The 27,892-nt window shown below is 38.0% G+C and overlaps 1 protein-coding gene across 2 annotated transcripts; it reads right to left on the bottom strand.

Annotated features, from left to right (window-relative positions):
• Nucleotides 1–1,283: 1,283 nt before the first annotated feature.
• On the bottom strand, nucleotides 1,284–26,860 carry LOC106089396 (SET domain-containing protein SmydA-8). 2 transcript variants are annotated; one of them, XM_059369000.1, is made up of 8 exons: nucleotides 26,777–26,860; nucleotides 26,548–26,633; nucleotides 26,248–26,495; nucleotides 25,678–26,129; nucleotides 20,665–21,093; nucleotides 20,494–20,601; nucleotides 7,378–7,562; nucleotides 1,284–1,588 (listed from the first exon to the last, which is right to left on the bottom strand). In XM_059369000.1, exons 3-8 carry the CDS (start codon nucleotides 26,377–26,379, stop codon nucleotides 1,350–1,352), a joined length of 1,545 nt encoding a protein of 514 aa, XP_059224983.1. In that variant the 5' UTR covers nucleotides 26,380–26,495; nucleotides 26,548–26,633; nucleotides 26,777–26,860; the 3' UTR covers nucleotides 1,284–1,349. The 2 variants fall into 2 exon arrangements, with proteins under 2 accessions (XP_059224983.1, XP_059224984.1); XM_059369001.1 differs by having other exon boundaries at nucleotides 26,248–26,484.
• Nucleotides 26,861–27,892: the final 1,032 nt, after the last annotated feature.

Genomic DNA, 27,892 nt, shown 5'->3' with positions numbered 1-27,892 from the left:
ATTTCAACCAAATCGGAAAATAATTGCTACCTCTAGAGGCTCAAGGAGTCAAGATCCCAGATCGGTTTATATTGCAGCTATATCCGGTTATGGACCAACTAAAACTATATTTGACCCAGTTGTTGGAAGTCATAACAAATCAAAATGCAAAATTTGCAAAATTTTCCCATGAACATTCCTCTAAGGAAAAGGGACAAACTTCTCACATATCAATGAGTGCAGTCCGATTCAAGTTTAAGCTCAATGATAAGGGGCCTCCTTTTTATAGCGACACCTCTTTGGAGAGAAGTTTTACATGGCATAGTACCTCAAAAATGTTGCCAGCATTAGGAGGGAAAAATCAACGCTGAAAATTTTTTTTCTGATGGTCTCGCCAGCATTCGAACCCAGGCGTTCCGCGTCATAGGCGGACATGCTTACCTCTGCGCTACGGTGGCCTCCTAACAAAACACTTCTTGCTAAATTTCAGCCAAATTGGATAAAATTTGCACTCTCTGGTCGCTCTATAAGTCAAGATTCAAGATGGGTTTATATGGCAACTATATCAGGTTATGGACCGATTTGGGCCATATTTAGCATAGTTGTTGGAAGTCATAACAAAACAAAATCAGATTAGAAATGAGCCCCTTAGAGGATCAAGAAGTCAAGATCCCAGATCGGTTTATATGGCAGCTATATCAGGTTATGAACTCAGCCAAATCAGATTAGAAATGAGCCCCCTAGAGGATCAAGAAGTCAAGATCCCAGATCGGTTTATATGGCAGCTATATCAGGTTATGAATCGATTTAAACCATACTAAGCACAGTTATTGAAAGTGATACCAAAACACCACGTGCAAAAATTCAGCCAAATCGGATAAGAATTGCGCCCTCTAAAAGCTCAAGAAGTCAAGGCCCAAGATCGGTTTTCAAAACCTGGATCGATTTGGCCCATTTACAACCGACCTTCACTAATGAGAAGTATTTGTGCAAAATTTCAAACGTCGAGTTTTACTGCTTTGAATGTTAGCGTGCTTTTGACAGACGGACGGACAGACGGACATGGCTAGATCGATTTAAAATGACATGACGATCATGACGATATATATACGTTATGGGGTCTTAGATCAAAATGCTCTAATTAACACTATATAAACTTCCCCTTTAGATTAAAACATTAACGCACTTCTCATATGATCAGCTAGAACCAAGTGTCCATAAAAGATTGATCACTTGCTATTGTTTTATGAAAATTTCCCTTGGAATTCCCTTATTATTCATAAGTCAGGTGAAAAATACACAAGTTAACATTTTAAAACATTTTGTTTTTTTTTTAACAAGCACAAGGTTTATGAACGATAGCACATGAATTACATTCTCATGACCATATTTAAAGCATCTCTATTGATTCTGGCTTGTTTCAAAATATGTCCCTCAACAAAGATATCCGATTCGAATTGCAAATAGTTGGCTGCCTTGTCGACATACATTAAAGACTCCTCCAAAAGTTCCTTGGGAGAGAGACTGGTGTGTAGAGATATGCGACGTGTGTTCTCAGCTACAGCAGAGTGAACCTCAAAGCACAGAGTACCAAGCATGCGGACTTCACCTGAAAAAAAAAAATTAAGTAAAAAAAAGAAATTTGTATACATTAAGAAATTTTAACGAAAACCAAAAAAAAAAACAATTAAGGAAAGGCAAAAGTCGCACGGTACCGACTATATAATACCCTACACCAACACTTTCAGTATAAATTATGCGATATCATTATAAGGACTCCATATCCATAGAGGACAAAGTTATGCAAAGTTTTGAGAAGATGTGCTGACATATGCGCATAAACGGAATCTACATGTGAAAATCGGTCGAAAAATAAATATATGTATGTGCAAGCTATATATAAAGCCGATTTTTATGAAATGTAGTGTTAATTCTTATCATGGGAAGATCAGCTGGAAGCAAACCTGTGCGTCCCCAGGGAGCGAATAGTGGAAAGCTTCATAGATACCAATCGCAATCAACAGCGTATACTGCCAGGTTGGGACTGCTGCAGGCGGGTTTCGGGTCATGAAGAAAGCAGCTCGCAACATAAAGGTATATACATTAGGCCGGGTTGATTTGTATGGATGAAAAAAAAAAATAATGAAAAATCCTATAGCAAAAACGTAAACTACACACAATTCTAAGAAGTTTCTCCGTAGAAACCATGTATCTAAAAAAAATCCTTATCCGTGCCTCTCGATTTAAAATTTGTATACCCTCCACCATAGAATGGGGGTATACTAATTTCGTTATTACTTTTGTAACACCTCGAAATATTCGTCTAAGACCCCATAATATATATATTGGGTTGCCCAAAAAGTAATTGCGGATTTTTTAAAAGAAAGTAAATGCATTTTTAATAAAACTTAGAATGAACTTTAATCAAATATACTTTTTTACACTTTTTTTCTAAAGCAAGCTAAAAGTAACAGCTGATAACTGACAGAAGAAAGAATGCAATTACAGAGTCACAAGCTGTGAAAAAATTTGTCAACGCCGACTATATGAAAAATCCGCAATTACTTTTTGGGCAACCCAATATATATTCTTGATCGTCATGACATTTTAAGTCGATCTAGCCATGTCCGTCCGTTTGTTCGACCGCCCGTCTGTCTGACGAAAGCATTCTAACTTTCGAAGAAGTGAAGCTAGGCGCTTGAAATTTCGCATTCCCATTAGTGTGGGTCGGCTGGGATTGTAAATAGGTCATATCGGTCCATGTTTTGATATAGTTGTCATATAAACCGATCTGGGATCTTGACTTTTTGAGCCACTAGAGGGCGCAATTCACATTCGATTTGGCTGAAATTTTGCATGAGATGTTTTGTTATGACTTTCAACAACTGTGCCAAGAATGGTACGAATCGGTACATAACCTGATATAGCTGCCATATAAACCGATCTTGGACCTTGACTTTTTGAGCCACTAGAGGGCGCAGTTCTCATCCAATTTGGCTGAAATTTTGTTCAACGGCTTCTCCTATGACCTTCAACATGCGTATCCAATATGGTATGCATCGATATATAGCCTGATACAGCTCTCACATAAACCTATCTCACCGATTTTGCTTCTTGAGCCCCTGCAAGGCGCAATTTTTGTCAGTGGTCTTCAACATTAAATACATTTATGGTCCGAATCGTACTTTAACTTGGTGCTATATCTAAATCTAAACCAATTTTGTTCAAAATATATTTGAATATAGCTGCCATATAGACCGATCTGCCGATTTTATGTCTTAGGCTGGTAACAGGCCATTTTTGCCGAAATTTGGAACAGTGAGTTGTACCAAGACTTCCAACATCTGCCGATTTTGGGTCTTAGTCTTATAACAGGAGCATTTATTACCGGCCTTCGCTAAAATTTGGAACAGTGAGTTGTATTAAGGCTCCAAACATCTATCCGGAAAATGGTCCAGATAGGGCTATATTTACATATAGCTGCCATAGAGACACATCTTCTGCTTTAGGGTATAACGACCATTAAAGGAGCATTTATTCTCCGATTTTGCTAAAATTTGAAACATTGAAATATAGATCAGGTCGGACTACATTTAGATATAGTTGCTATATAGACCAATCTGCCAATTAAGGGTCTTGAGTCCATAAAGGGTCTTGAGTCCATATTTATAATCCGATTTTGCTGAAACTTGAAACAGTGAGTTGTTTAAAGCCTTCCGTCATCGCACCTAAATATGGTCCAGATCGGAGAGTATTGAGATATAGCTGTCATATAGACCGATATGCCGATTGAGGGTCTTGAGCCCATAAAAGCTGTATTTATAATCCGATTTCGCTGAAACTAGAAACAGTGAGATGTTTAAGGCCTTCCGTCATACCACCTAAATATGGTTCAGATCGGAAAATATTGAGATATAGCTGCCATATAGACCGATTTGCTGATTGAGGACCTTGAACCGATAACCCGATTTCGCTAAAACTTGAAACAGTGAGTTGTTTTAAGCCTTCCGTCATCGCACCTAAATATAGTCCAGATCGGACTACATTTAGATATAGTTGCCATATAGACCGATCTGCCGATTAAGGGTCTTGATCCCAAAAAAGCTGCATTTATAACCCGATTTCGCTGAAACTTAAAACAATGAGATGTTTAAAGCCTTCCGTCATCACACCTTAATATGGTCCAGATAGGATAATGTTGAGATATAGCTTCCATATAGACCGATATGCCAATTGAGGGTCTTGAGCCCATAAAAGCCGCAATTACTTTTCGATTTCGCTGCAATTTGAAATAGTGAGTTGATTGAAGCCTCCCGACATCCGACTCAAATGTTCTTAAGATCGGTCTTTATTCAGATATAGCCCACTAGCTTATGGTTCAGATCAGATTATATTTAGATATAGGTGCCATATAGTCCCATAAAAAGCGGATTTGTTGCCTGATTTCGCTGAAACCGTTACTTGTAGAAGAGTTCTCGGGACTTGAATCAAATATGATCCAGATCAGCCACCATTTGCAAATTACTATGGATATTGTAGTGGAGTTGTTCTAAAAGAGGATGATTAATTATTCCATGGTGGTGTGTATCCAATGTTCGGCCCGGCCGAACTTATTGCCTTTTTACTTGTTTTAGTCCTATCCAGTGCAAGTCGGATGTTCTGGATAAAATATCAATGCAAAATTGTGCTGGTATGTTATCGATAACATGCAATAACAGATAATAAAAAACAACTAATCGTGATTTGCACTATATGGTACTAAAATAAAACACAGCAAATATAGGTGACACACGTTTTTTATATTAAAGAACATTTTTAAACCGCTCTATACAGCTTATCCGAAGAAGGAAAACAGCCTTCAGTAAATGGAAATAAATATAAATGGGTCTGGTATAAATGGACGAATACGAACGATCGGAATGCCTTGTGAAACCGGGAAAACATTGAAAGAACGAAATTTTGACTTTGAAAAAGTCAGCAATTTTATCTCTCAGGCACCGCTTTAAACGTAGCAAACGACACAAAATTTTTAATAAAACTAAGCATAATGGCTAATAGATACTAATTAGGATTAAGTGAGCAGTTTAGGTACAAGCCACCTCTCAACATCCTAATACTACACGTTTTGTTGTATAATTCGGAAGAAGAGGTACCCAAGTTTCGACCCGACCGACTTTTGTTGTTTTATTTTGCTATACCCTACACCACTTCTGTGGTACAGGGTAATATAACTTAGTGCATTTGTTTATAATACCCAAAAGGAAGAAAGATAGAGCCATCTACTTATCGATGGCTCTATCTTTCTTCCTTTTGGGTATTATAAACAAATGCACTAAGTTATATTACCCTGTACCACAGAAGTGGTGTAGGGTATAGCAAAATAAAACAACAAACAACCGATCGACTCAGAATCACTTTCTGATTCGATTTAGCTGTGTCCGTCTTTCCGTCTGCCCGTCTGTTTGTCCGTCTGTCCATGTTAATGTGTGTACAAAGTACAGGTCGCAGCTTTCATCCGAACGTCTCAAAATTTGGAACAGACATGTATTTTGCCCTAGAGATGAAGCCTATAACGCAGAGGTTAGCATGTCCGCCTATGTTGCTGATGGCCTGGGTTCGAATCATGGCAAGACCATTTCCCCTCCTAATACTGGCAACATTTGTGAGGTGCTAAGCCATGTAAAACTACTCTCGAAAGAGGGGTCGCACTGCGGCACGCCATTCGAACTCGGCTATAGAAAGGAGACCCTTTATCATTGAGCTTAAAACTTGAATCAGTCTGCACTCATTGATATGTGAGAAGTTTGCCCCTGTTCCTTAGTGGAATGTTCATGGGCAAAATTAGCATTAGATGAAACCTATTGAAATTGGAAAAAATCGGTTCTGATTTGAATATATTGGGTTGCCCAAAAAGTAATTGCGGATTTTTTAAAAGAAAGTAAATGCATTTTTAATAAAACTTAGAATGAGCTTTAATCAAATATACTGTTTTTACACTTTTTTTCTAAAGCAAGCTAAAAATAACAGCTGATAACTGACAGAAGAAAGAATGCAATTACAGAGTCACAAGCTGTGAAAAAATTTGTCAACGCCGACTATATGAAAAATCCGCAATTACTTTTTGGGCAACCCAATAGCTTCCATATATATATTCGTCCGATTTGCAGTAATAATGAAATAAAATAGTCATTTGTTAACTAATTCTCGAAATTTGGCAGGAACGATTTTCTCTTGACTCCCAACATCACTGGTGAATTTCATGGAAATCAGTTCAGATTTAGATATAACTGTCATATATGTATATCGCCCGATTCATTCTAAGAGCCACTGAAAGCTCGTTTGTTGACTAATATTGCCAAAACTTTGCACAACGTTTTCCCCGACAACTACCATAATATCTGAGAAGTTTGCTCCAAATCGGTTCAGATTTAGATATAGCTCCCAAATATATGTTCGTCCGATTTTGAGAAATATTGCAATAAAGTGTTAATTTGTTAACCGATTCTCTCGAAAATTGGCAGGAAGGATTTTCTTATGATTCTCGACATTACTGGTGAATTTCAAAGAAATCGGCCCAGATTTAGATATATCTGCCATGTATATATATCGCCCGATTTTTCACTCCAAGAGCCACTACAAGCGCATTTATTGACCAATCTTGCCAATACTTTGCACAACGTTTTCCCCGACAACTACCACAATATCTGTGAAGTTTGCTCGAAATCGGTTCAGATTTGGATATAGCTCCCATATATAGGTTCGTCCGATTTTGAGAAATATTGCAATAATGTGGTAATTTGTTAACCGATTCTCTCGAAAATTGGCAGGAAGGAGTTTCTTATGATTCTCGACATTACCGGTGAATTTCAAAGAGTTTGGAATTTCACTCCAAGAGCCACTGCAATCGCATTTATTGACCAATCTTGCCAAATTTTGCACAACGCTTTCCCCGACGATTACCACATTATCTGAGAAGATTGTTCGAAATCGGTTCAGATTTAGATATATACCGTAATGAACCCAGTTTGAACATATTTGCTCAGAATTTGATGGGGATTGTTGAATAACCCATCTGAAAACATCCGCCAAGGTCCTTCAAAATTGGTTCAGAATTTGATATAGCTCCCACATTGTACTTATTAGGTAGGTGTAGTTTATTACACAGTCGGCACCGCCCGACTTTTGCCCATCCTTATTGGTTTTCCAATATAATGTTGGCAAATGTAATCAGCTTTAAAATTCTTCCAACAAATCTGTTAGAATTTTTAAAGTTTTATATTTGTAGTTCAAAGCAATAAAGGAATTAGCTTCTAGAAAATGGAGTTTTTAAGTTCAATATGTTATTATTTATATTAAAAATATTAAAATGTTTGGATACATAAAGCTTTTTTTACTTACATGGTGCCAGAGTTTCATAAAGTTCCACCAGTTGCCTACCATATTCTAATTTCATGCTCAAGTCTTCATCAGACAATATCATCAGCTCATGGGCCTGTCTGCCTAATTGTTGCACCAGATACAACTTCACCTCACACATATAGTAGTGGTGACTGGGTAACCATTTTCCATAGTGTTGCAAATATCTGTGGCCATAGAATGAAATGAAAACAAAAATTGTGATGACATACAAGACCACAAGAGAGATAATTTATTTGGAGTCATCGCTCGTATGTCGTTGGTTAGCTATCGTCGTCACCGTATGCCGTATGGCGTATGTCGTGTGTCATGGTCATAAAGTACAACAAATCACAACATTTCTCACTTCTCTTAAAACTCTCTGCATTATCGGCTGGTCGATTCTCTCTTTTTTTCTTTCTTTTAGATAAGAAGAGACGTTGCTGTGCTTTTAGACTTGACAATGAAGAGCGCTAGAAGCGTGTTAGCCAAAATGCTGATATCACGATCACGTTGTTTTATTTTCCCAATTTTATCAATACTAATCACAATTATAAAACAACAACAAAAGTTGCCAACACCACAATTAGCGATTTGGTATTGTTAAGAGCATGTTTTACTTGTACGAGTACAATAAAAAAAAAATGATGAAATTCATCATGTTTTCCGATTATATTCTAAATACATACATACATATGTAGATTATTTGTGAAATTGATAAATGGAGTTTCCAATTTGAATATGACATTTTGATGATTTAACATTGACTAAAATTTCAATTATTTGCATCATTATTCAGAAATCCTCATAGAAATGCTTGTAAATATAAAACTAGGCCTTAATTAGACGGGCCGAAGCTTTGCTACATACCATCGTGGATACTTTTTATACCCACCGCCATAGGATAGGGGGTATATTTATTTAGTCATTCCGTTTACAAAACATCGAAATATCAATTTCCGACCCTACAAAGTACATACATATATGTATATATTTCAAAGATGATTTAACGATGTCCGTGTGTCTGTCCATCCGTCTGTTGTAATCACTCTACAGCCTTCAAAAATTGAGATATTGAGCTGTAATTTGGCAAAGATACGTAGTTGAACGGGCCAAATCGGACCATATAGATATAGCTGTTATATAGACCGATCTGCCGATAAAGTGTCTAATGAAATTTGAAACAGGGAGCAGTTTTAGAGCTTCCAACATCCGACCTAAATATGGTTCAGATCGGATTATGTTAAGATATAGCTGCCATATGAACCGATCTCCCGATAAGGGGTCTGAAGGCCATTAAAGCTTTATTTCTGAACCGATTTCTCTAAAATTTGAAAAAGTGAGTAGTCTTAGGCCTCCCAATATCGGACCCATAGATACAGCTGTCATATAGACCGATGTCCAGATAAAGTGTCTGAAGCCCATGAATGCTTTACATTTTAACCGATTTCGCTGAAATTTGGGACAGTGAATAGTTTTAGGCTTCCCAATATCGGATCCAGATATGGTTCAGATCGGACTATATTTAGATATAGCTGTCATATAGACCGATCTGCCGATAAGTGGTTTGAAGCGCATACAAACTTTATTTATTACCTGATTGCGCTATAATTTGAAACAGCGGGCAGTTTTAGGCCTCGCATCATCGGACCTAAATATGGTTAAGATCAGACTATATTTAGATATAACTGTCATATAGACCGATCTGCCGGTTAAGGGTCTGGAATCCATAAAACTGCATTTATTACCCGATTTCGCTGAAATTTGAATCAGTGGGTTGTTTTAAGCCTCACGACATCCGACTCACATATGAGTCAAATCAGATTATATAGATATAGCTGTCATATAGACCAATCTTCCAGTTTGGGGTCTTAATCCCATAAAAAGTAGATTTATTGTCTGAAAATTTTACTTGTATATGAGTTCTCGGGACCTGAATAAAATATGATCCGGACCAGCCCCTATTAAGATATAACTACGGATATAATAGTGGAGTTAAAATAAAATAGGATGATTATTATTATATCCTTGTTTAATTTGGTCCTTAGACCATTACCGGTTGGACCCGGTCCCTAGAGACTGGATAAACCATATGCTAAGGAACAGGTGGATAAATTGTGTGTCCCATGGCATAAATATAAGGCACATAGCACGCCACAAGGGGGCATTTTATCGCCACTGCTATGGGTGACCACGATAAATGACCTATTACGGATGCTGACTGAGGAGGGATTTGAACCCGTCTGCTACTCAGACAATGTTTTAATACTTCTAAGGGATAAGGATCCAAACGAGCTATGCAGAAGGGCCGAAAGAGTCTTGCATATGGCATATGACTGGGCTAGACCCAGAGGTCTCAATATTAACCCAGAGAAGCCTGAAATTTGCCTGTTCACGAGGAAACCGATGGTGTCCAATTTAACGCACCACGTTTCCTCAATAAAACGATTTCGCTATCTGACAAGGTCAAATACTTAGGTGTGATCTTGGACAGGAAACTAAATTGGAAGTGTCACATTCAGGAGCGTACTGAGAAGGCTCACAGATGTTGGGCACTATGTAGACGGGCTGTAGGCTCGAAAGGGGGCCTGAATCCAAGGATAGTCCACTGGCTCTGCAGGAGCGGGATTAGACCAATACTTACGCCTCAGTAATTTGGTGGACTGCTATGGAGAAAAAGTGCAACATAAGGACTGTACAACAGTTTCAGAGTACATGTTGTCTAGGCATAGGCGGAGCGATAAGGACCACGCCCCATAGGGCACTGGAGACTATTCTAGATATCCGACCCATTGACATACAGATGAGACTTAAGGCGATGGGAGAATGGATTGAGGATGGGAGCAGCTCATACCATCGCGGTATAATCGAGGCGACGATAGGAAACCTGGAAGGAAAGGAAGAGGTTTCCGATCGGATACCTGAGATGAACCTTGAAGTCGAGTGCGAAGCACTGCTGCCAATGGCACAGTCTTGGATTGACGGACCCTAGTATTGCCATCTGAAAGATCATGTTACATGGATGGATCAAAGCTGGAGGACAGAATGGGCCTGGGGGTCTACATTGAGAACTCAGGGACTAAGATCTGTTTAAGACTGCTTGACCATGATACGGTCCTGCAGGCGGAGATCTGGGCGATCACGCAATGCGTGAAGTGGTGTGGTGCTAACGCGAGGACGTCGAGTGTGAAAATCTTTACGGACAGCAAACAGGCCATAAGGGCAATTACAACCAGGACGGTAAGGTCACGTCTTGCTGTATAAGAAGCAGAAGGAGCCGTCTCTGAGGATGGTAAAATACCCATCGTTTGGGTGCGGGCCATAACGGAGTAAGCGGAAATGAAAGGGCAGACGAATTGGCGGTGAAGGTCAGAAACCTGCCGTCAATAAACTTGGTTAACCCGAAGCCTTTCGAGTCGAAGCAGTCCGAATTATGGGAGTGAGCGACGAATACGCATGCAACATTGTGGAACAGCGAAACGATCGGTAGGACGGCGAAAACCCTATGAGAGGATCCATATCGTGAGAAGACGAGCCTATTACTGAAAGGAAGTAAGAAGGAGGTCAGTATAGCTATTGGTATCATAACGGGGCACATAGGACTACAAGCTCACTTATGCAAAATCGGTGCGGCAAGTGATATCATGTGTAGGGCCTGCGGGGAAGATGATGAGACGTTGGAGCATTTCAGTCCAAGTTAAGGGCGTGGGCGACGAATGTGCATGCAACATTGTGGAACAGCAAAACGATCGATAGGATGGCGAAAATCCTATGGGGGGGATTTAGATCGTGAGAAGACGAGGCTATTACTGAAAGGAAGTAAGAAGGAGGTCAGTATAGCTATTGGTATCATGACAGGACACATAGGACTACGAGCTCGCTTATGTAAAATCGGTGCGGCAAGTGATGGCATGTGTAGGGCATGCAGGGAAGATGATGAGACGTTTTCATTGCCCGTATTTCGTATCTAACAGATACCGGCACATAGGTGGAGACACAATACCATACATGAACCAACTTAGGGGAGCGGTATTGAAAAAAATTAAGAATTTTGTAAGTAGAAGGGAATTCCTAACTTAAAATTTTCTTTTTAGAGGTTAATTTATAGTTTTTAGTGTTCACATCAAGCCTTAGGTGTTTGCGATTACTGGCTTAGGTTAATTTATAGTTTTTAGAGTTCACAACAAGCCTTAGGTATATGCGATTACTGGCTTAGGTGTAAGCCAATAGTGACATGGGGCGGATTAATATCTGCACCCTCTTTTCAACCTAACCTAAGCTAACCTAATTCACATACATACTAGCTCTCGATTTGACTTGATGAACCGTAACAGGGCGTATTTCTTATACCATTACAATTCATATTTGGCGTGTATGATTATGCTAAGAAATATACCTTCTATGATCTGAGTCGTCCTAATCTTACATATATACCGATCTTCTAGTCAAATAACTTATAAAATTAGAACCATGGTGGAATATATAAGATTTGACCAAGAAGAACTTTAAGCGCTTTTACACTTAAAAAAAAAAAACTAAATAATCAAAATTTTTTTAAATATCTTCTTATTTTTGCAATATGCCTGCTTCTTTTATTTTTAATTTCTTTTATTGCCATTTGTTGGACAACAAATGGTTGTGTATGGTGGACTGACTACATTTTTTTTTTATCTAATAAATTCCACAACCAATTAGTTACCGATATACCACCTGTCGTCTGGGCATATATTAAAATGATTTAATAGAATAATGAAAACAATAGTCTGCCTTCTGCCTTACTGCATTCAATGGTGTCTTATCTTTACAAGCCCTTGCAATAAGATTTTTTCATTGAATACGCTGGTGCATAACAATAGTCCAAACAAAGATAATTACATGTGTATGTGTGTACATGTTAGTCGCATGCCAACAACAAATTATATTGATTAAGGGCTTAAAGTCCTGTTTTGTTATTCTCTTATGGTTGTTTTGATTTTTATTACAGTTTAAACAAAAAAACCGTGCTAGTATTGAACAGCTCAGACAACATAACTTTGATAATGATTCACTGAAATTAAAGGTGCGATATAGTCATGTCTTTGTAACTGAAAAGTTGTCATTCTAATTTGTAAAATATATATTTTTAATATACCCTAATATAAACGCCATGAAATATATAAATTATTGATTGTTGGGTCTTTCTTATGTGAATTAGCACTAGCCTGATGGAGATTCCATCAAACTTTGGAACGAACAAAGATAATTGTATGGACTTTTTACAAATGCTTTGTACTGTTATAACTCAGTTGGGATTGTAATTAATCAGAATCGCTCCGCTGCCATATCAGACGATCTCTTGATCTAACATCTTTAGCCCCTAGGAGAATTTACAATTCAATTCAGTTATGAATTACATTAATAATGATGAACTAGGTTCACAAGGGTCTTAAAAGGATTATAAGCTTCCGTATGGAGCCCCTTGTGGACAGAAAACTTTTCGGATTTGGCCTGAATAATTCGGTGTGTGAAAGTTAGCTATGGATTTCGACATTCATGACCAATGTTGCCGTTTTTGGTACTACCAAAATTGGTAGGTTTTTATTCTCTTGGTAGGTTGGTAGGCAGGTCTCAATTTTTGGTACGTTTTTCCAACATATAAATACCAAGTTAATTGCTGGAAAAATTGCGGATAACTCAAAATTATTTCACTTCTTGTTGATTTTGCACAGAAAAAATAACTCGGAGAAAAACTCAACTACCGAATTTGTATGTGAAACTTTAAATTCTCAACGAATTTTGGTATTGAATTTAAGCTATTGGGTTGCCCAAAAAGTAATTGCGGATTTTTCATATAGCGGCGTTGACAAATTTTTTCACAGCTTGTGACTCTGTAATTGCATTCTTTCTTCTGTCAGTTATCAGCTGTTACTTTTAGCTTGCTTCAGAAAAAAAGTGTAAAAAAAGTATATTTGATTAAAGTTCATTCTAAGTGTTATTAAAAAAGCATTTACTTTCTTTTAAAAAATCCGCAATTACTTTTTGGGCAACCCAATAGCTTAAATTCAATACCAAAAATTGTATAATTGAAATTTTGTGGATTTTCAACAAATTATTTTGTTGAGTTAGTTGTTATACCCTCCACCATAGGAGGGGGTATACTGATTTCGTCATTCTGTTTGTAACACCTCGAAATATGCGTCAAAGACCCCATAAAGTATATATATTTTTGATCGTCACGACATTCTAAGTCGATCTAGCCGTGTGCATTCGTCTGTCCGTCCGTCTGTCGAAAGCACGCTAACTTTCGAAGGAGTAAAGCTAGGCGCTTGAAATTTTGCACAAATACCTTTTATTAGTGTAGGTCGGTTGGAATTATAAATGGGCTATATCGGTCCATGGTTTGATATAGCTGCCATAGAAACCGATCTTGGATCTTGACTTCTTGGGCCACTAGAGGGCGCAATTCTCGTCCGATTTGACGTGTGAAATTTTGCACGCGGTGTTTTGGTGTTACTTCCAACAATTGTTCTAAGTATGGTTGAAATCGGTTCATAACCTGATATAGCTGCCATATATACTGAACATGGGTCTTGACTTCTTCAGCTTTTAGAGGGCGCAATTACTATCCGATTTGGCTGTAACTTTGCATGAGGTGGTTTGTTATGACTTCCAACATCTGTGCTCAGTATGGCGCAAATCGGTACATAACCTGGTATAGCTGTCATATATGCCGATCTTGGGTCTTGACTTCTTGAGCCTGTAGAGGGCGCAATTCTCTTCCGATTTGACTGATATTTTACACGCGATGTTTTGGTATCACTTCCAACAACTGTGCTAAGCATGGTCTAAATCGGTTTATAACCTGATATAGCTGCCATAAAAACCGATCTTGGGTCATGAATTCTTGAGCCGCTAAAGGGCGCAATTCCCATCCGATTTGGCTGAAATTTTGCATGAGGTGTTTTGTTATGACTTCCAACAAGTGCGCTAAGTATGGCGCAAATCGCTACATAACCTGGTATAGCTGCCATATAAACCGATCTGGGATCTTAATTTCTTGAGCCTCTAAAGGGCGCAATTCTTATCCGATTTGGCACAAATTTTGTACAACGGCTTCTCTCATGACCTTCAACATACGTGTCTAATGTGGTCTGAATCGATCCATAGCTTGATACGGCTCCCATATAAACCTATCTCCCGATTTTGCTTCTTGAACCCCTACAAGGCGCAATTCTTATCCGAATGGACCGAAATATCGCACAATGACTTCTACAGCATTTAATTCGTTTATGGTCCGAATCGGACTATAACTTGGTATAGCTCCAGTAAAATAATAGTTCTTATTCGTTATTCTTGCTTGCTTAAAATGCGATCCATGGTGGATGGTATATAAGACTCGGTCCTGCCGATCTTAGCACGCTCTTAATTGTTTTTTCTTTAAACTTATTTTAGAAATTTGGCTAAAAATGGTTTTTAAATTTTTTAAAATCGAATTTCATTGAGACATTTATTACTTTGCAATAATGCTTATTGAGTTATTTCATCATGAACAAAGTCGGTAGGCTAATGATGCGTGTAAGACTACCGAACAAAAAATCATGAGTTCTCAAATCAAGCGGTGGCAAAATTAATGAAATTGTTTTTTAGAGTAAAAGTAGGGAGAGCGACAGAGAAAAAAACCCGGGAGCAAAACAGTAAACGAACGAGACATGCAGCGCAAGCCGCACAAAGAAAATAAAAGCACCACCACACCAAAACTGTGCAGAAAATGACATGTAGCGGCTGGTTAAACAGTTCTTTGTCTTGCTTATGGATATATTCTTGTTGTTGTTATGTGTTGGCTTGCAAAGAGTGCCTTTCAACAACACATTTTTACTTTAGGTCGTTGAAATTCCAAATAAATTGTTGCAGAAAAATTAACAAATTTCTTCGTCGTTTTTTCGAAAAAAGTTGTTTTTCATTTTTATTTTTATTTGTGAGTATAATAAAACTGTTGGCCAGAATTAATTATGGTGTGATATGCAATATATTTAACATACCATCCCTTTATGGTGTATATTGGGATGCCCAAAAATGAATTGCGGATTTTTTAAAAGAAAGTAAATGCATTTGTAATAAAACTTAGAATGAACTTTAATCAAATATACTTTTTTTACACTTTTTTTCTAAAGCAAGCTAAAAGTAACAGCTGATAACTGACAGAAGAAAGAATGTAATTACAGAGTCACAAGCTGTGAAAAAATTTGTCAACGCCGACTATATGAAAAATCCGCAATTACTTTTTGGGCAACCCAGTAGATCATAAAACGTGCGAACATAGATTGCGATAGCCATGCTTAGACCAGCGATGTGCTTTTGTAAAACTTCAAAAACTCGAGAGTATTTTTTAAGTATGTATATGGGATTTTCTTATCGGTCATTAGCTTTCAAAAAACTATCATAGTTTATGACTCACAATAGAAATATGAGGTAAATTTTCCTATGTTTTGAAGTCTATTTATCATGATATATTACTAAAGTGATTTAAGTGATTTTATAATTATATAGAGGGATAGCAATTGAAAAATCAATTACTACTGTGTTTCTACAAACATGGACTCTGATCACTATATGTGTTACTTTATTTTGTAAAGCCTAGTAACTACGGGTATTAGTTGTATACATAAGGGGTAAGCTGACACGAAATAATACCAATTTCACATTGGAATGTCTGTCACACTAGAAATCATATATGTTTTATTGCCACGACAATCAAATGCCTCATGATCTGAAAATATTTAGTGAAAGGACACAAAGTTTATTGTGTATTGAAAAACGATCTCAAGTTAAAGCCTTACAAGTTACAAAAGGCAGTTCCAAAAAGCAAAAAAAAAATTAGACTCTTTCGTGCGTTTGCACGAACGTGGTGAATTCCGAACATAGTTTTCTCTGACGAGAAAAATATCCCAATTGGGCATTTTGTAAACTACCAAAATGATCGTGTTTACTTAACTGAGGGCACCCTGAAATAATTGAAATAAAAATGTAATTAAAACAAGTAAGTTCGGCCGGGCCGCATCTTGTATACCCTCCACCATGGATAGCATTTGTCGAGTTCTTTGCGCGGTATCGATTTTTAGGCAAACAAAGAATAATAAATCAGAACTGTTATGCTATTGGAGCTTTATCAAGTTGTAGTCCGCTTCGACCCATAAATGAATTGAATGCTAAACATTGCAGAAGTCATTGTGTAATAATTCAGTCCATTCGGATAAGAATTGCACTTTGTAGGGGCTCAAGAAGCAACATCGGAAGATCGGTTTATATGGGAGCTGTTTCAAGCTATAGATCGATTCAGACCATATTTAACATATATGTTGAAGGTCATGAGAGAAGCCGATGTCCAAAATTTCAGCCAAATTGGATAATAACTGCGCTCTCTAGAGGCTCAAGAAATCAAGATCCCAGATGGGTTTATATTGGAGGCCACCGTAGCGCAAAGGTTAGCATGTCCGCCTATGACGCTGAACGCCTGAGTTCGAATTCTAGCGAGACCATTAAAAAAAATGTTTCAGCGGTGGTTTTCCCCTCCTAATGCTGACAAAATTTGTGAGGTACTATGCCATGTAAAATTTCTCTCCAAAGAGGTGTCGCACTGCGGCACGCCGATCGGACTCGGCTATAAAAAGGAGGTCCCTTATCATTGAGCTTAAACTTGAATCGGACTGCATTCATTGATATGTGAGAATTTTACCCCTGTTCATTAGTGGAATGTTCATGGGCAAAATTTGCAATTTGCAGATGGGTTTATAAGGCAACTATATCAGCTTATATATATTGATTTGCGCCATACTTAGCACAGTTGTTAGAAGTCATAGCAAAACACCTCATGCAAAATTTCAGCTAAATCGGATGATAATTGCACCCTCTACCGGCTCAAGAAGTCAAGATCCAAGATCGGTTTATATGGCAGCTATACCAGGTTATTATCTAATTTAAACCGTACTAAGCACTGTGATTGGAAGTGATACCAAAACACTACGTGCAAAATTACAGCCAAATCGTATAAGAATTGCGCCCTCTCAAAGCTGAGAAGTCAAGACCCCAGATCGGTTTATATGGCAGCTATATCAGGTTATGAACTGATTTAAACCATACTAAACACAGTTGTTGGAAGTGATACCAAAACACCACGTGCAAAATTTCAGTCAAATCGGATAAGAATTGGGCCCTCTAGAGGCTCAGGAAGTCTTGACCCAAGTTCGGTTTATATGGCAGCTATATCAAAACATGGACCGATTTGGCCCATTTACAATCCCAACCGACCTACACTAATAAAAAGTATTTGTGCAAAATTTCAAGCGTCTAGCTTTACTCCTTCCAAAGTTAGCGTGCTTTCGACAGACAGACGGACGGACGACAGACCGAGGGACATGGCTAGTTCGGTTTATAATTAAAATGGCTTTACGATCAAGAATATATATACTTAATGGGGTCTTAGACGCATATTTCGAGGTGTTACAAACAGAATGATGAAATTAGTATACCCCCATTCTATGGTGGAGGGTATAAAATCGTTTTCAATTAAAAAATTAATTGATTTAATCATTTTGTATTTTTATACCCACCACCATAAGATAGGGGTATTCTAATCAAGTCGTTCCTTTTGTAACACCTCGAAATATTCATCTAAACCGCATAAAGAATATATATTCTTGATCCTCTGGACGTTCTGAGTTGATCTAGCCATGTCCATCCGTCCGTCTGTCGAAATCACGATAGAGGTCGAACGCGTAAAGCTAGCCGCTTGAAATTTTGCACAGATACTCAATATCGATGAAGATCGCTGGGGACTGCAAATGGGCAATATCGTTTGTAACACCTCGCAATATTCATCTAAACCCCATAAAGAATATATATTCTTGATCCTCTCGACGTTCTGAGTTGGTCTAGCCATGTCCATCCGTCCGTCTATCGAAAGCACGATAGAGGTCGAACGCGTAATGCTAGCCGCTTGAAATTTTGCACAGATACTCAATATCGATGTAGATCGTTGGGGATTGCAAAGGGGCAATATCGGTTCAGATTTAGATATAGCTCCCATATAAATTGATCTCCCGATTCATGAGCCCCTGGAAACAGCAATTTTCATCCAATTTGGTTGAAATTTAGCATGCAGTGTTATAACTTCCAACAACTGTGCCATGTACGGTCTAAATCGGTCTATAACCTGATATAGCTGCCATATAAACTGATCTCCTCGACTTCTTGAGCCCTTACAAGACGCAATTTTTATATAAACCGATCTCCCGATTTGACTTCTTAGGTCCTTACAAGTCGCAATATTTGTCCGATTTGGCTGAAATTTTGCATGTGATGTTCTGTTACGACTTTCAACAACTGTGTCAAATACGCTCCAAATCGGTCTATTACCTGATATAGCTCCCATATAAACCGGACTCCGGATCATCCTTATTCGGTTCCTAGATGCTTTCATTTTTTCTGGTTTGACAGAAGTTTGGTATGTAGAATAAAATAATGCCCTTTAACTAGATTTATTTTGTATAAATTTTTATCAGAATCCATGGCGGTGACTTCCCAATATTCGGCCCGGCCGAACTTAGCACGCTTTTACTTGTTTTTAATTACAGTCGTGATTGAAATTTTTAAAAAATTAATTGATTCAATTAATTTTTTAACTGAATATGAACATTTTTTCAATCACGATTGTGATTTGTAATTTTCAATTAAAAAATTAATTGATTCAATCATTTTTTTATCGAATCTTAGAAAATTGTCAAATCTTAGAAAATATTCAAATGAAGGCTACTATTGTCCCCTACAACATAAAGGGAAGAAGATTTCAAAAACCCATACGTCCCACATTTCGACAAATCTATAGCAATGCCATGGCAGCCTGTTCTAGAGCCAGATTATCCCGATGGCAGGTAGAACCGCCCGCCTCAGTGCACAACACACTGATACGACAACACCAACAAATCTATAGGATACCCCTACCCGAAATTTTTTGGAGAACCCCGCTGAAGCCCATTATATGATGCATATTATTGTATATCCTTGGGTGGGTATTCAAAGTTCGGGACGGCCGAACTTAACACGTTTTTAATTGTTTTAATTAAATATAAAAATTTTTTATTGGAAAACTAACGCGGGGGAGTTTTTTTTATACCGGTGGCCCCGGACTTTTGCCCAAACAACGCACCTCAAATTCATGTTCTAGGAGGACATGATATTATCGTTTTCATGATTGAAGCAGTTCAACCAAAAAAATAATTTGATCAATTAATTTCGTGATTGAAACCTATTTTTAATTTTTTCTGTGCACACTTAGATACGTCTATGGCAATACCATGGTAGCTGGTTTTACTTGCCGTATTCACCCGATGGAGTCCTTCATCGGCCAAGGGCTGGCTCCTCAGTGCACAACACACTGCTACAAAAATTGGATTAATTATAAAATTAATTGAAAGTTTCGAAATTTTCAATCATTTTTGTAATTGAATATGTAATGTTTTTAATTGAAAATGTTTTCATTACTTTAAAAACTGTGATTGTTTTTATCATTTTCGTGATTGAAGCAGTTTCAATTACAAAATTAATTTGAACAATCATTTTCGTGATTGAAACCGATTTTTTTCTGACTACGACCTCTGATGGCGGCTCATCAATGGTTTTCATCGAGCCTGGCATCAAAGTAAATGTGATTTATGATCGGGAAATATTTTGGAAGCTGCTTTGGTGCGCACGCAAACATTTCGCTCGTAATCCATGGACGTACCAACAAGACTCGGCCCCGACTCATAAAGCACGTAAAAATCAAGAATGGGAAGTATATCTCCCTTGATTACTTTTTAGTGGTCAGCCTACCAGAAAGGTCATTTGTTCTTGTTGTTGTAGATGTATGTTGTACACTGAGACGACAGCCCTTGCCGATGAAGGACTAAGCGGATGGACCATTTGAGACGCGGTCGCGGTCAACATTTGCATGAAATAATCTTCAAACATTAAATTATATGAACCGTACTATCGATTCAAGTAAAGATTTCATTAATCGTTCTGAATTTTTTTGTGTTTTTGTTTAAACTTTCCTAAAGCTCTTTAAAAATCACCCTTTATATATATCCATATATATATACTCACTTCAAGCAATTCTCTCTCGTTTTTTCCATGGCATTGATATCACTGCCAGCTCTCTCCAAAATATTATTAACATAGGTTTTATCTACTTGGGCTTTACATTCAGCGCATCTGTAATTAGTGAAATAGCATAAATTTTATCTACGATGTCTAGCTACTGCACCAGCTACTTACGTCCATTCCTTATGCCAGTCATTAAGACTGGCAGGCAACATAAGACCTTTGCAGCCCTCCTTCTCACATTTAAGAGCACTATAGTTTGTGCCATACTCACTGACATCAATACAACGTGGGCACTGACATTTGAAGACTTTCGTTTGCATCAAATGACGCTGCCTATCTGCAGTACCCCACACAGCATCCGAATAGCATATACTGAGGTGAGTTCCCTTCTTGATTTCCTTGGGAGCCCACAGTACTATGTGGCCATCCTTGTTGAAGCTCTTGGCCACATTGGGAGTGCATGAATGCTCTAAGAATGAAGCCTTATAGAATAAGGCCACATGAGCTGGATCAGAGGTGGGTACTTCGTGACCATTAATTTGTAGAATGCCAATAACACGCATTATTTCATCTTCGTTGAAGATTTCAGTTTTGAAATATCTGTAAGGAAATTAAAAAAAAAAATTATAAAAATTATATATTTTATTTTTGATACCCTACATCAAAGGATGGGGGTATACTAACTTCGTCATCCCGTTTGTAACTAATCGAAATGTTGATCTAACATCCCATTAAGTATATATATTCTTGGTTATCATGATCAAATCGACCTAGTCATGTCCGACCCTCTACCCGTTTGTCCGTCCATTTGTTTCGAAGCAATAAAGCTAGCAGTTTGAGTAAGTCTGAGTAGGTCGGTTGGGATTGTAAATGGGCCAAATCGGTCCATGTTTTGATATAGCTCCCATCTCGTATCTTGATTTCTTGAGCCATTAGAGGACGATATATATAGGATTTGGGTGAAATTTTGCACAGTGACTTCTCCTATGACCTCCAACATACATACCAGGTATGTCCTAAATTAGTCAAAAACCTGATATAGCTCCCTTATAAAATGATCTCCCGATTTGTTTTATTGACAGCTCATATATTGTTTGCAAGCCACTAAAAGCTTTTTTCCCGAGTTTTAGTTTTAAAAAGACAGTTATTCGTAATATTTTGATTATAATTTATTTGCCTGAAAAATCTCAACCATCTATTGTTGGCGAACTCAAACAACTAAAAGTAAACCAAATGTTTGTGAAGGCGTCGCACAATGGGAGAAAATCGAAAAAACTAGTAAGAAATATGCCGTGTGAGAACGGGTAGCGATGTCTCTTTGAAATTTTAAATGGTTAGACTTGAGGTTTTAGCAAGATTGTGTGCAAAATTTCAACTCGCCCATTTTGGGAAAAGGTTTCAAAACCGTCATTTTTTAGTAAATTTGCCGGGGAGGCTACAAATATTGTTTGGTGCATTTTTTACATGGGTTTAGGGGACAAATGAATAAAAAAAAGTAAAAGCGTGGTATGTTCGGCCGGGCCGAATCTTGGGCACCCACCACCAAGGATTCCGCTTAAAATTTACCCTTATAAAGTGAGTTTGTATTTGAATTATTTTGGTCTCAAGAAGTCATATGGGGTTATCACTACTTAGATCCCCTGTATCACCATATTGACCGATTCAGACAAAACTTGGCACTGATGTTTTAAGTCATAAGATAGGGACTTGGGCCAAATTTCAGCCAAATCATGTGAAAATTAAGGCTTTTAAGGGCTTAAGAAGTCAAATCCGGGGATCGGTTTATATGAGGGCTATATCTGTTTATAGACCGTTTCGGATCATACTTGGCATGGATGTTGGAAGTCATAACTAAAGCCTTTGTTCCAAGTTGCAGCCAAATCAGGAGAAAATTTAAGCTTCTAAGAGCTGAAAAAGCCAAATCCGGGGATAGGTTTCTATGGGCGCTATATCTGTTTGTAGACCTATTCGGATCATGCTTGGCATTGATGTTGGAAGTTATAATTCAAGTCATTATTCCAAATTTCAGCCAAATCTGGTGAAAATGTAGGCTTCTAAGGGTTGAAGAAGTCAAATCCGGGAATCGGTTTATATGGGGACTATACCTGTTTATGTACCGATTCGATTCATACTTGCCATGGATGTTGGAAGTAAAATCTTTGTTCCAAATTTCAGCCAAATCAGGTGAAAATTTAGGCTTCTTCTAAGGCTGAAGAAGCCATATCCGTGGATCGGTTTATATGGGGGCTATATCTCTTTATAGACCAATTCGGATCACGCTTAGCATGGTTATTCTTCCAAAATTCAGCCAAATCGGATGAAAAGCTTCTCAGGGCTCAAGACATGAAATCGGGGCATCGGTTTATATGGGGACTATACCCAAATCTTAACCGATATGACCCATTTGCAATCTCCAATGATCTACATCAATAAGAAGTATCCGTGTATAATTTCAAGTGGCGTGTATAATTTCAAAACGGACGGACGGACATGGCTAGTTAGACACAGAATGTTAAGACGATCAGGAATATATATATTTTATATTTTATTATAGATATATATTTTTAGGTGTTACAAACGGAATGACTAGATTAGTATACCCCCATCCTATGGTGTTGACTATAAAAACATTAGCCCAGATCTCGAGGTAGGCTAAGCGCCCCTAAAAAAGCTTTAAAATTTCAACAAAATTGGGCAATAAATGCGGTATTTATGGCATTACGGCCCTAAATCGGCAGATCGACCTAAATATGGTCAGATCTGGAACATAGAATTGTATTTAGACCCACAAAACGGAAGATGGGCCTATGAGTCAGCTATATTTAAATAAACCACGATCTGGACCATATTTGAGACAGATCGACATCTTAGTAGTAGTCTTAATACTTAATACATCTTAGAAGTAGTCTTAATACAACTCACTGTTCCAAATTTCAGCGAAATCGGATAATAAATGCGGCTGTTATGGGCCAAAATCCAAATCCAAAATCGGCAAATCAATCTAAATGGCAACTATATCCAAATATGGTTCGGATATCGACGGGCCTAATAAATATGGGCCTGTTATGCACTTAAACCCCTAAATAGGCTGATCGGTCTGCATGGCAACAAACACGTAAATTTTGTCCATGAACATTCCCTTAAGGAACAGGGACAAACTTCTCACATATCACAGATTGCTGTCCGATTCAAGTTTAAGGGACCTCCTTTTTATAGCCGAATCCGATCGGCGTGCCGCAAAGCGACACCTCTTTGGGGGGAAGTTTGTATGTGGCAAAGTACCTCACAAATGTCGCCAGCCTAAGGAGTAGATAATCACCGCTAAAAATGTTTTTCTGATGTTCTTGCCAGGAATCTAACCCAGGCGTTCAGCGTCATAGGCGAACATGCTAACCTCTGCGCTACGGTGGCAGCTATATGTTAATATGGCCCGATATACACCAAATTCGGGTCAGATATCGGAGCCCATGATGCAAGTCACTATGCCAAATTTCAGCGAAATTGAGTAATAAATGCGACTGTTATGGAATTTAAACTCTATATTACAGTTATATGCAAATATAGTCCGATTTGGCCCATTCAGGAACTTAACCTGTGTATATAAGAAATAAGGGTCCGTGCCAAATTTCAGCTTAATATCTCAATTTTTTAAAGACTGTAGCGTGATTACAACTGACGGACAGATGGACAGACGGACGGATGGACAGCCTGACGGACAGACGGATGGACAGCCTGACGGACCTATGGATTTGTTAAATCGTCTTGAAATTTTACAACGATTCGATATAAAATCTTTATAGGGTCAGGAATGGATATTTCAGTGTGTTGCAAACGCAATGACACCCTATCCTTGGTGGTGGGTATAAAAAAAAACAAGTTCAAATGTACAAGTGCGGCCGGGCCCAATCTTAGGAGCCGACCACCATAGATACTGCGAAAATTCGATTTATGTGGAAGCTACGTCAGGTTATAGATAGATTTGCATCGAACTTGGCACAGTTGTTGGAAGTCATAACAAATCACTCGGTGCGAAATTTAGCCAAATCGGATAAAAATTGCGGTTTTCATAGCCTAAATACGTAAAATCGGGAGATCAGTTTATATAGGAACTTTATCAGGTCCCGCCACGGGAAGACAGGCTGGAACATTGAGGTCCAATCTGTGTGGTGTTCATTGCTGTCGTGAAAAGCTTAGCTGAGACATTGAGGTCCAATCTGTGTGGCGTTCATTGCTGTCACGAGAAGCTTAGCTGCGAGCTACCGGCCTCGTCCACAGATTGCGGATAGTGGAATGCTCCAGACGGTGTAGCTGCAACAGCAATCGCGGATAATCAGCGGTCTCGAGCGGAGAATCTCAATAAGAGGCCGCGCGGCACCGGCTCTTGCACAAATACTGAGGGCCAATGATGCTCGATATGGCAAGGCGAGTTATTGGCGCCTTTAAGTAACCAATGGCCACCCAGTTCCCGCGACGATCAGTCCTTTGGACCGGAACGAGCTTGCTCACCTTTAGAAGCTTGATGAGGCTACAACAACAACAACTATTGGGTTGCCCAAAAAGTAATTGCGGATTTTTTAAAAGAAAGTAAATGCATTTGTAATAATACTTAGAATGAACTTTAATCAAATATACTTTTTTTACACTTTTTTCCTAAAGCAAGCTAACAGCTGATAACTGACAGAAGAAAGAATGCAATTACAGAGTCACAAGCCGTTGAAAAAATTTGTCAACGCCGACTATATGAATAATCCGCAATTATTTTTTGGGAACCCAATATATCAGATTATACAACGTGCTTAGCACAGTTGTTGGAAGTCATAAGAAAACACTCTCTGCGAAATTTCAGCCGATTCGACTTCTCGGGCCTAAAGAAGTCAAATCAGGAGAACGGTTTATATGGAAGCCATATCTAAATCTGTAGCGATATATCCCATTTCCAATCTCCAACGACCTACATCAATAAGAACTATCTGTACATAATTTCAAACGTATATCCTGACTTGTTTCAACGCTATCGTAATATCGACAGACGGACGGACATGGCTAGGTCGACTCAGAATGTCAAGTCGAAACAAGAATATATACACTTTATAGGTTTCCCGATCAATATTTTGAGTACTTACTACCGCAATATCTAGATAACTATACCCCCCATCCTATGGTGATGGCTATAATAATACTCACTTCAATATGAACTTGCAAACACTTTCGTAGTCGGCCTTCCATTGCATGGAACCTCTACGTTGATCTTCCAGAGATTCCAATTCATTGATTTTATTCCATCTTTCGACATCTTTGTCGCGCAACATAAGGCAACGTGCTGTGCTCAGACACTGATACAATGGATGTGGGCTGGTAAACTCCTGAATATTGGCCTTTTTATTCCGCATAGCAGTCAGTTCGCATTCATAGATGTGTTCCGATTTATGGGCACATTCATCGCCACACAATGGCCAGCCACATTTCTCACAGTTTATATAATCCTTGGGATCGATGGCGTTCAAACAGCCCAAACAAACGGGAGGAGTTAGCTGAGATGGACCACGGAACAAAGGAGCCTCCTTCAAAATAATCTCAAATGGTTTGATTGTCCTAGCGGCTACCATATGCCGGCCCAGCACATCATTAGTGGCAACCTTTTAATGCATGATTTTAATATAAGCAGCACATACATTTTCTAATATTTTTATCCAGGTGTCCAAACAGACAGACAGACAGACAGACACTGTCATTCGAACACCCACCCCCACCTACCTTAAATGGATGACAATTTTTCTTGTGCTCCTTCCAATGCTGTTTCTGATGTTCGGCACTACAGTAGAAAACTTGCTTGCAGTTGGAGCAACTGTTTTTCGTTTCCGTCTTACATATGTGACAAGGATTCATTGTGAAGCAGGCTACCAACAATCTTTTATATAAATTTTCTTTTTTAAATGGAAATTTAATTCAATTTTATTAAATTGAAAAACTTGTATCTTCTGTGTTGAAAGTCTAATGAAAATCTAAAGAAATTTTCAATTTCTCCACATGATAGAGATGTTATAAATAGATTACCTCTCTTTGGTGGTGGTGTGAGATACTTCAGAGTGCATGTGCTCAAGATGTTATTTAGTATTTGTTTTTGTTCTCTATATCTAGATCTATACAAAGAGTACAAATGTATGAGGAAGGTATAAAAATTATACAAAAAAAAAACTTATTTTAAATTATTATAATTTTTTTAATTTTTCGAAATAAAACTAATTTCTGTTAGCGCTCTCTCATTTTGATCCATAAAAATAACCTTCCTTAAAAATTTTAGTTTACAAAAAAAAAATTTACAAAATTATCCTTAAAATAAAATGTTGACACAATTTTCTTAAGAAATAAATTTTTGACAAAATATTCTATAGAAATAAAATTTTCACAAAATTTTTTATAGATATAAAATGTTGACAAAATTTTCTATGGAAATAAAATTTTGAAAAAATCTTATATCTTATATATAACAAGTAAAAGCGTGCTATGTTCGGCCGGGCCGAATCTTATATACCCTCCACCATGGGTCGCATTTGTCGAGTTCTTTTCCCGGCATCTCTTCTTAGGCAAAAAAGGATATAAGAAAAGATTTGCTCTGCTATTAGAGCGATATCAAGATATGGTCCAGTTTGGACCACAATTAAATTATATGTTGGAGACCTGTGTAAAATGTCAGCCAATTCGAATAAGAATTGCACCCTTTGGGGGCTCAAGAAGTAAAATAGAGAGATCGATTTATATGTAAGCTGTATCGGGCTATACACCAATTAAGACCATATTGAAGACGTATGTTGATGGTCATGAGAGGATCCGTTGTACAAAATTTCAGGCAAATCGGATAATAATTGCGCCCTCTAGAATCTCAAGAATTCAAGTCCCCAGATCTGTTTATATGACAGATATATCAGGTTATAAACCGATTTCAACCATACTTGGCACAATTGTTGGGTATCATAACAAAATATCGATCGGTTTATATGACATTTATATCAGGCTCTGAACCGATTTGAACCTTACTTGGCACAGTTGTTGGATATCATAACAAAACACGTCGTGCAAAATTTCATTCCAATTGGATAAGATGTGCGCACTCTAGAGGCTCAAGAAGTCAAGACCCGAGATCGGTTTATGTGGCAGCTATATCAGGTTATAGACCGATTTAAACCATACTTAGCACAGTTGTTGGATATCATAACAAAACACGTCGTGTAAAATTTCATTCCAATCGGATAAGATGTGCGCACTCTAGAGACTCAAGAAGTCAAGACCCGAGATCGGTTTATGTGGCAGCTATATCAGGTTATAGACCGATTTAAACCATACTTTGCACAGTTGTTGGATATCATAACAAAACACGTCGTGCAAAATTTCATTCCAATCG

This window comes from Stomoxys calcitrans, chromosome 5 (assembly GCF_963082655.1).
Source record: "Stomoxys calcitrans chromosome 5, idStoCalc2.1, whole genome shotgun sequence".
NCBI lineage: Eukaryota > Metazoa > Arthropoda > Insecta > Diptera > Muscidae > Stomoxys > Stomoxys calcitrans.
The sequence above is the reverse complement of the archived record's forward strand: the minus strand, read 5'-3'. Positions and strand labels throughout refer to the sequence as shown.

Excerpts from the sequence above, each read along its gene's own strand:
- LOC106089396 (XM_059369000.1), bottom strand. The coding sequence starts at position 26,379 with ATGAATCCTTGTCACATATGTAAGACGGAAACGAAAAACAGTTGCTCC. Across the intron at positions 26,130-26,247 it reads AAAATTGTCATCCATTTAAG|GTTGCCACTAATGATGTGCT; the intron begins GTAGGTGGGGGT and ends ATGCATTAAAAG. Across the intron at positions 7,563-20,493 it reads ACGAGAGAGAATTGCTTGAA|ATATTTGCAACACTATGGAA; the intron begins GTGAGTATATAT and ends CTATGGCCACAG.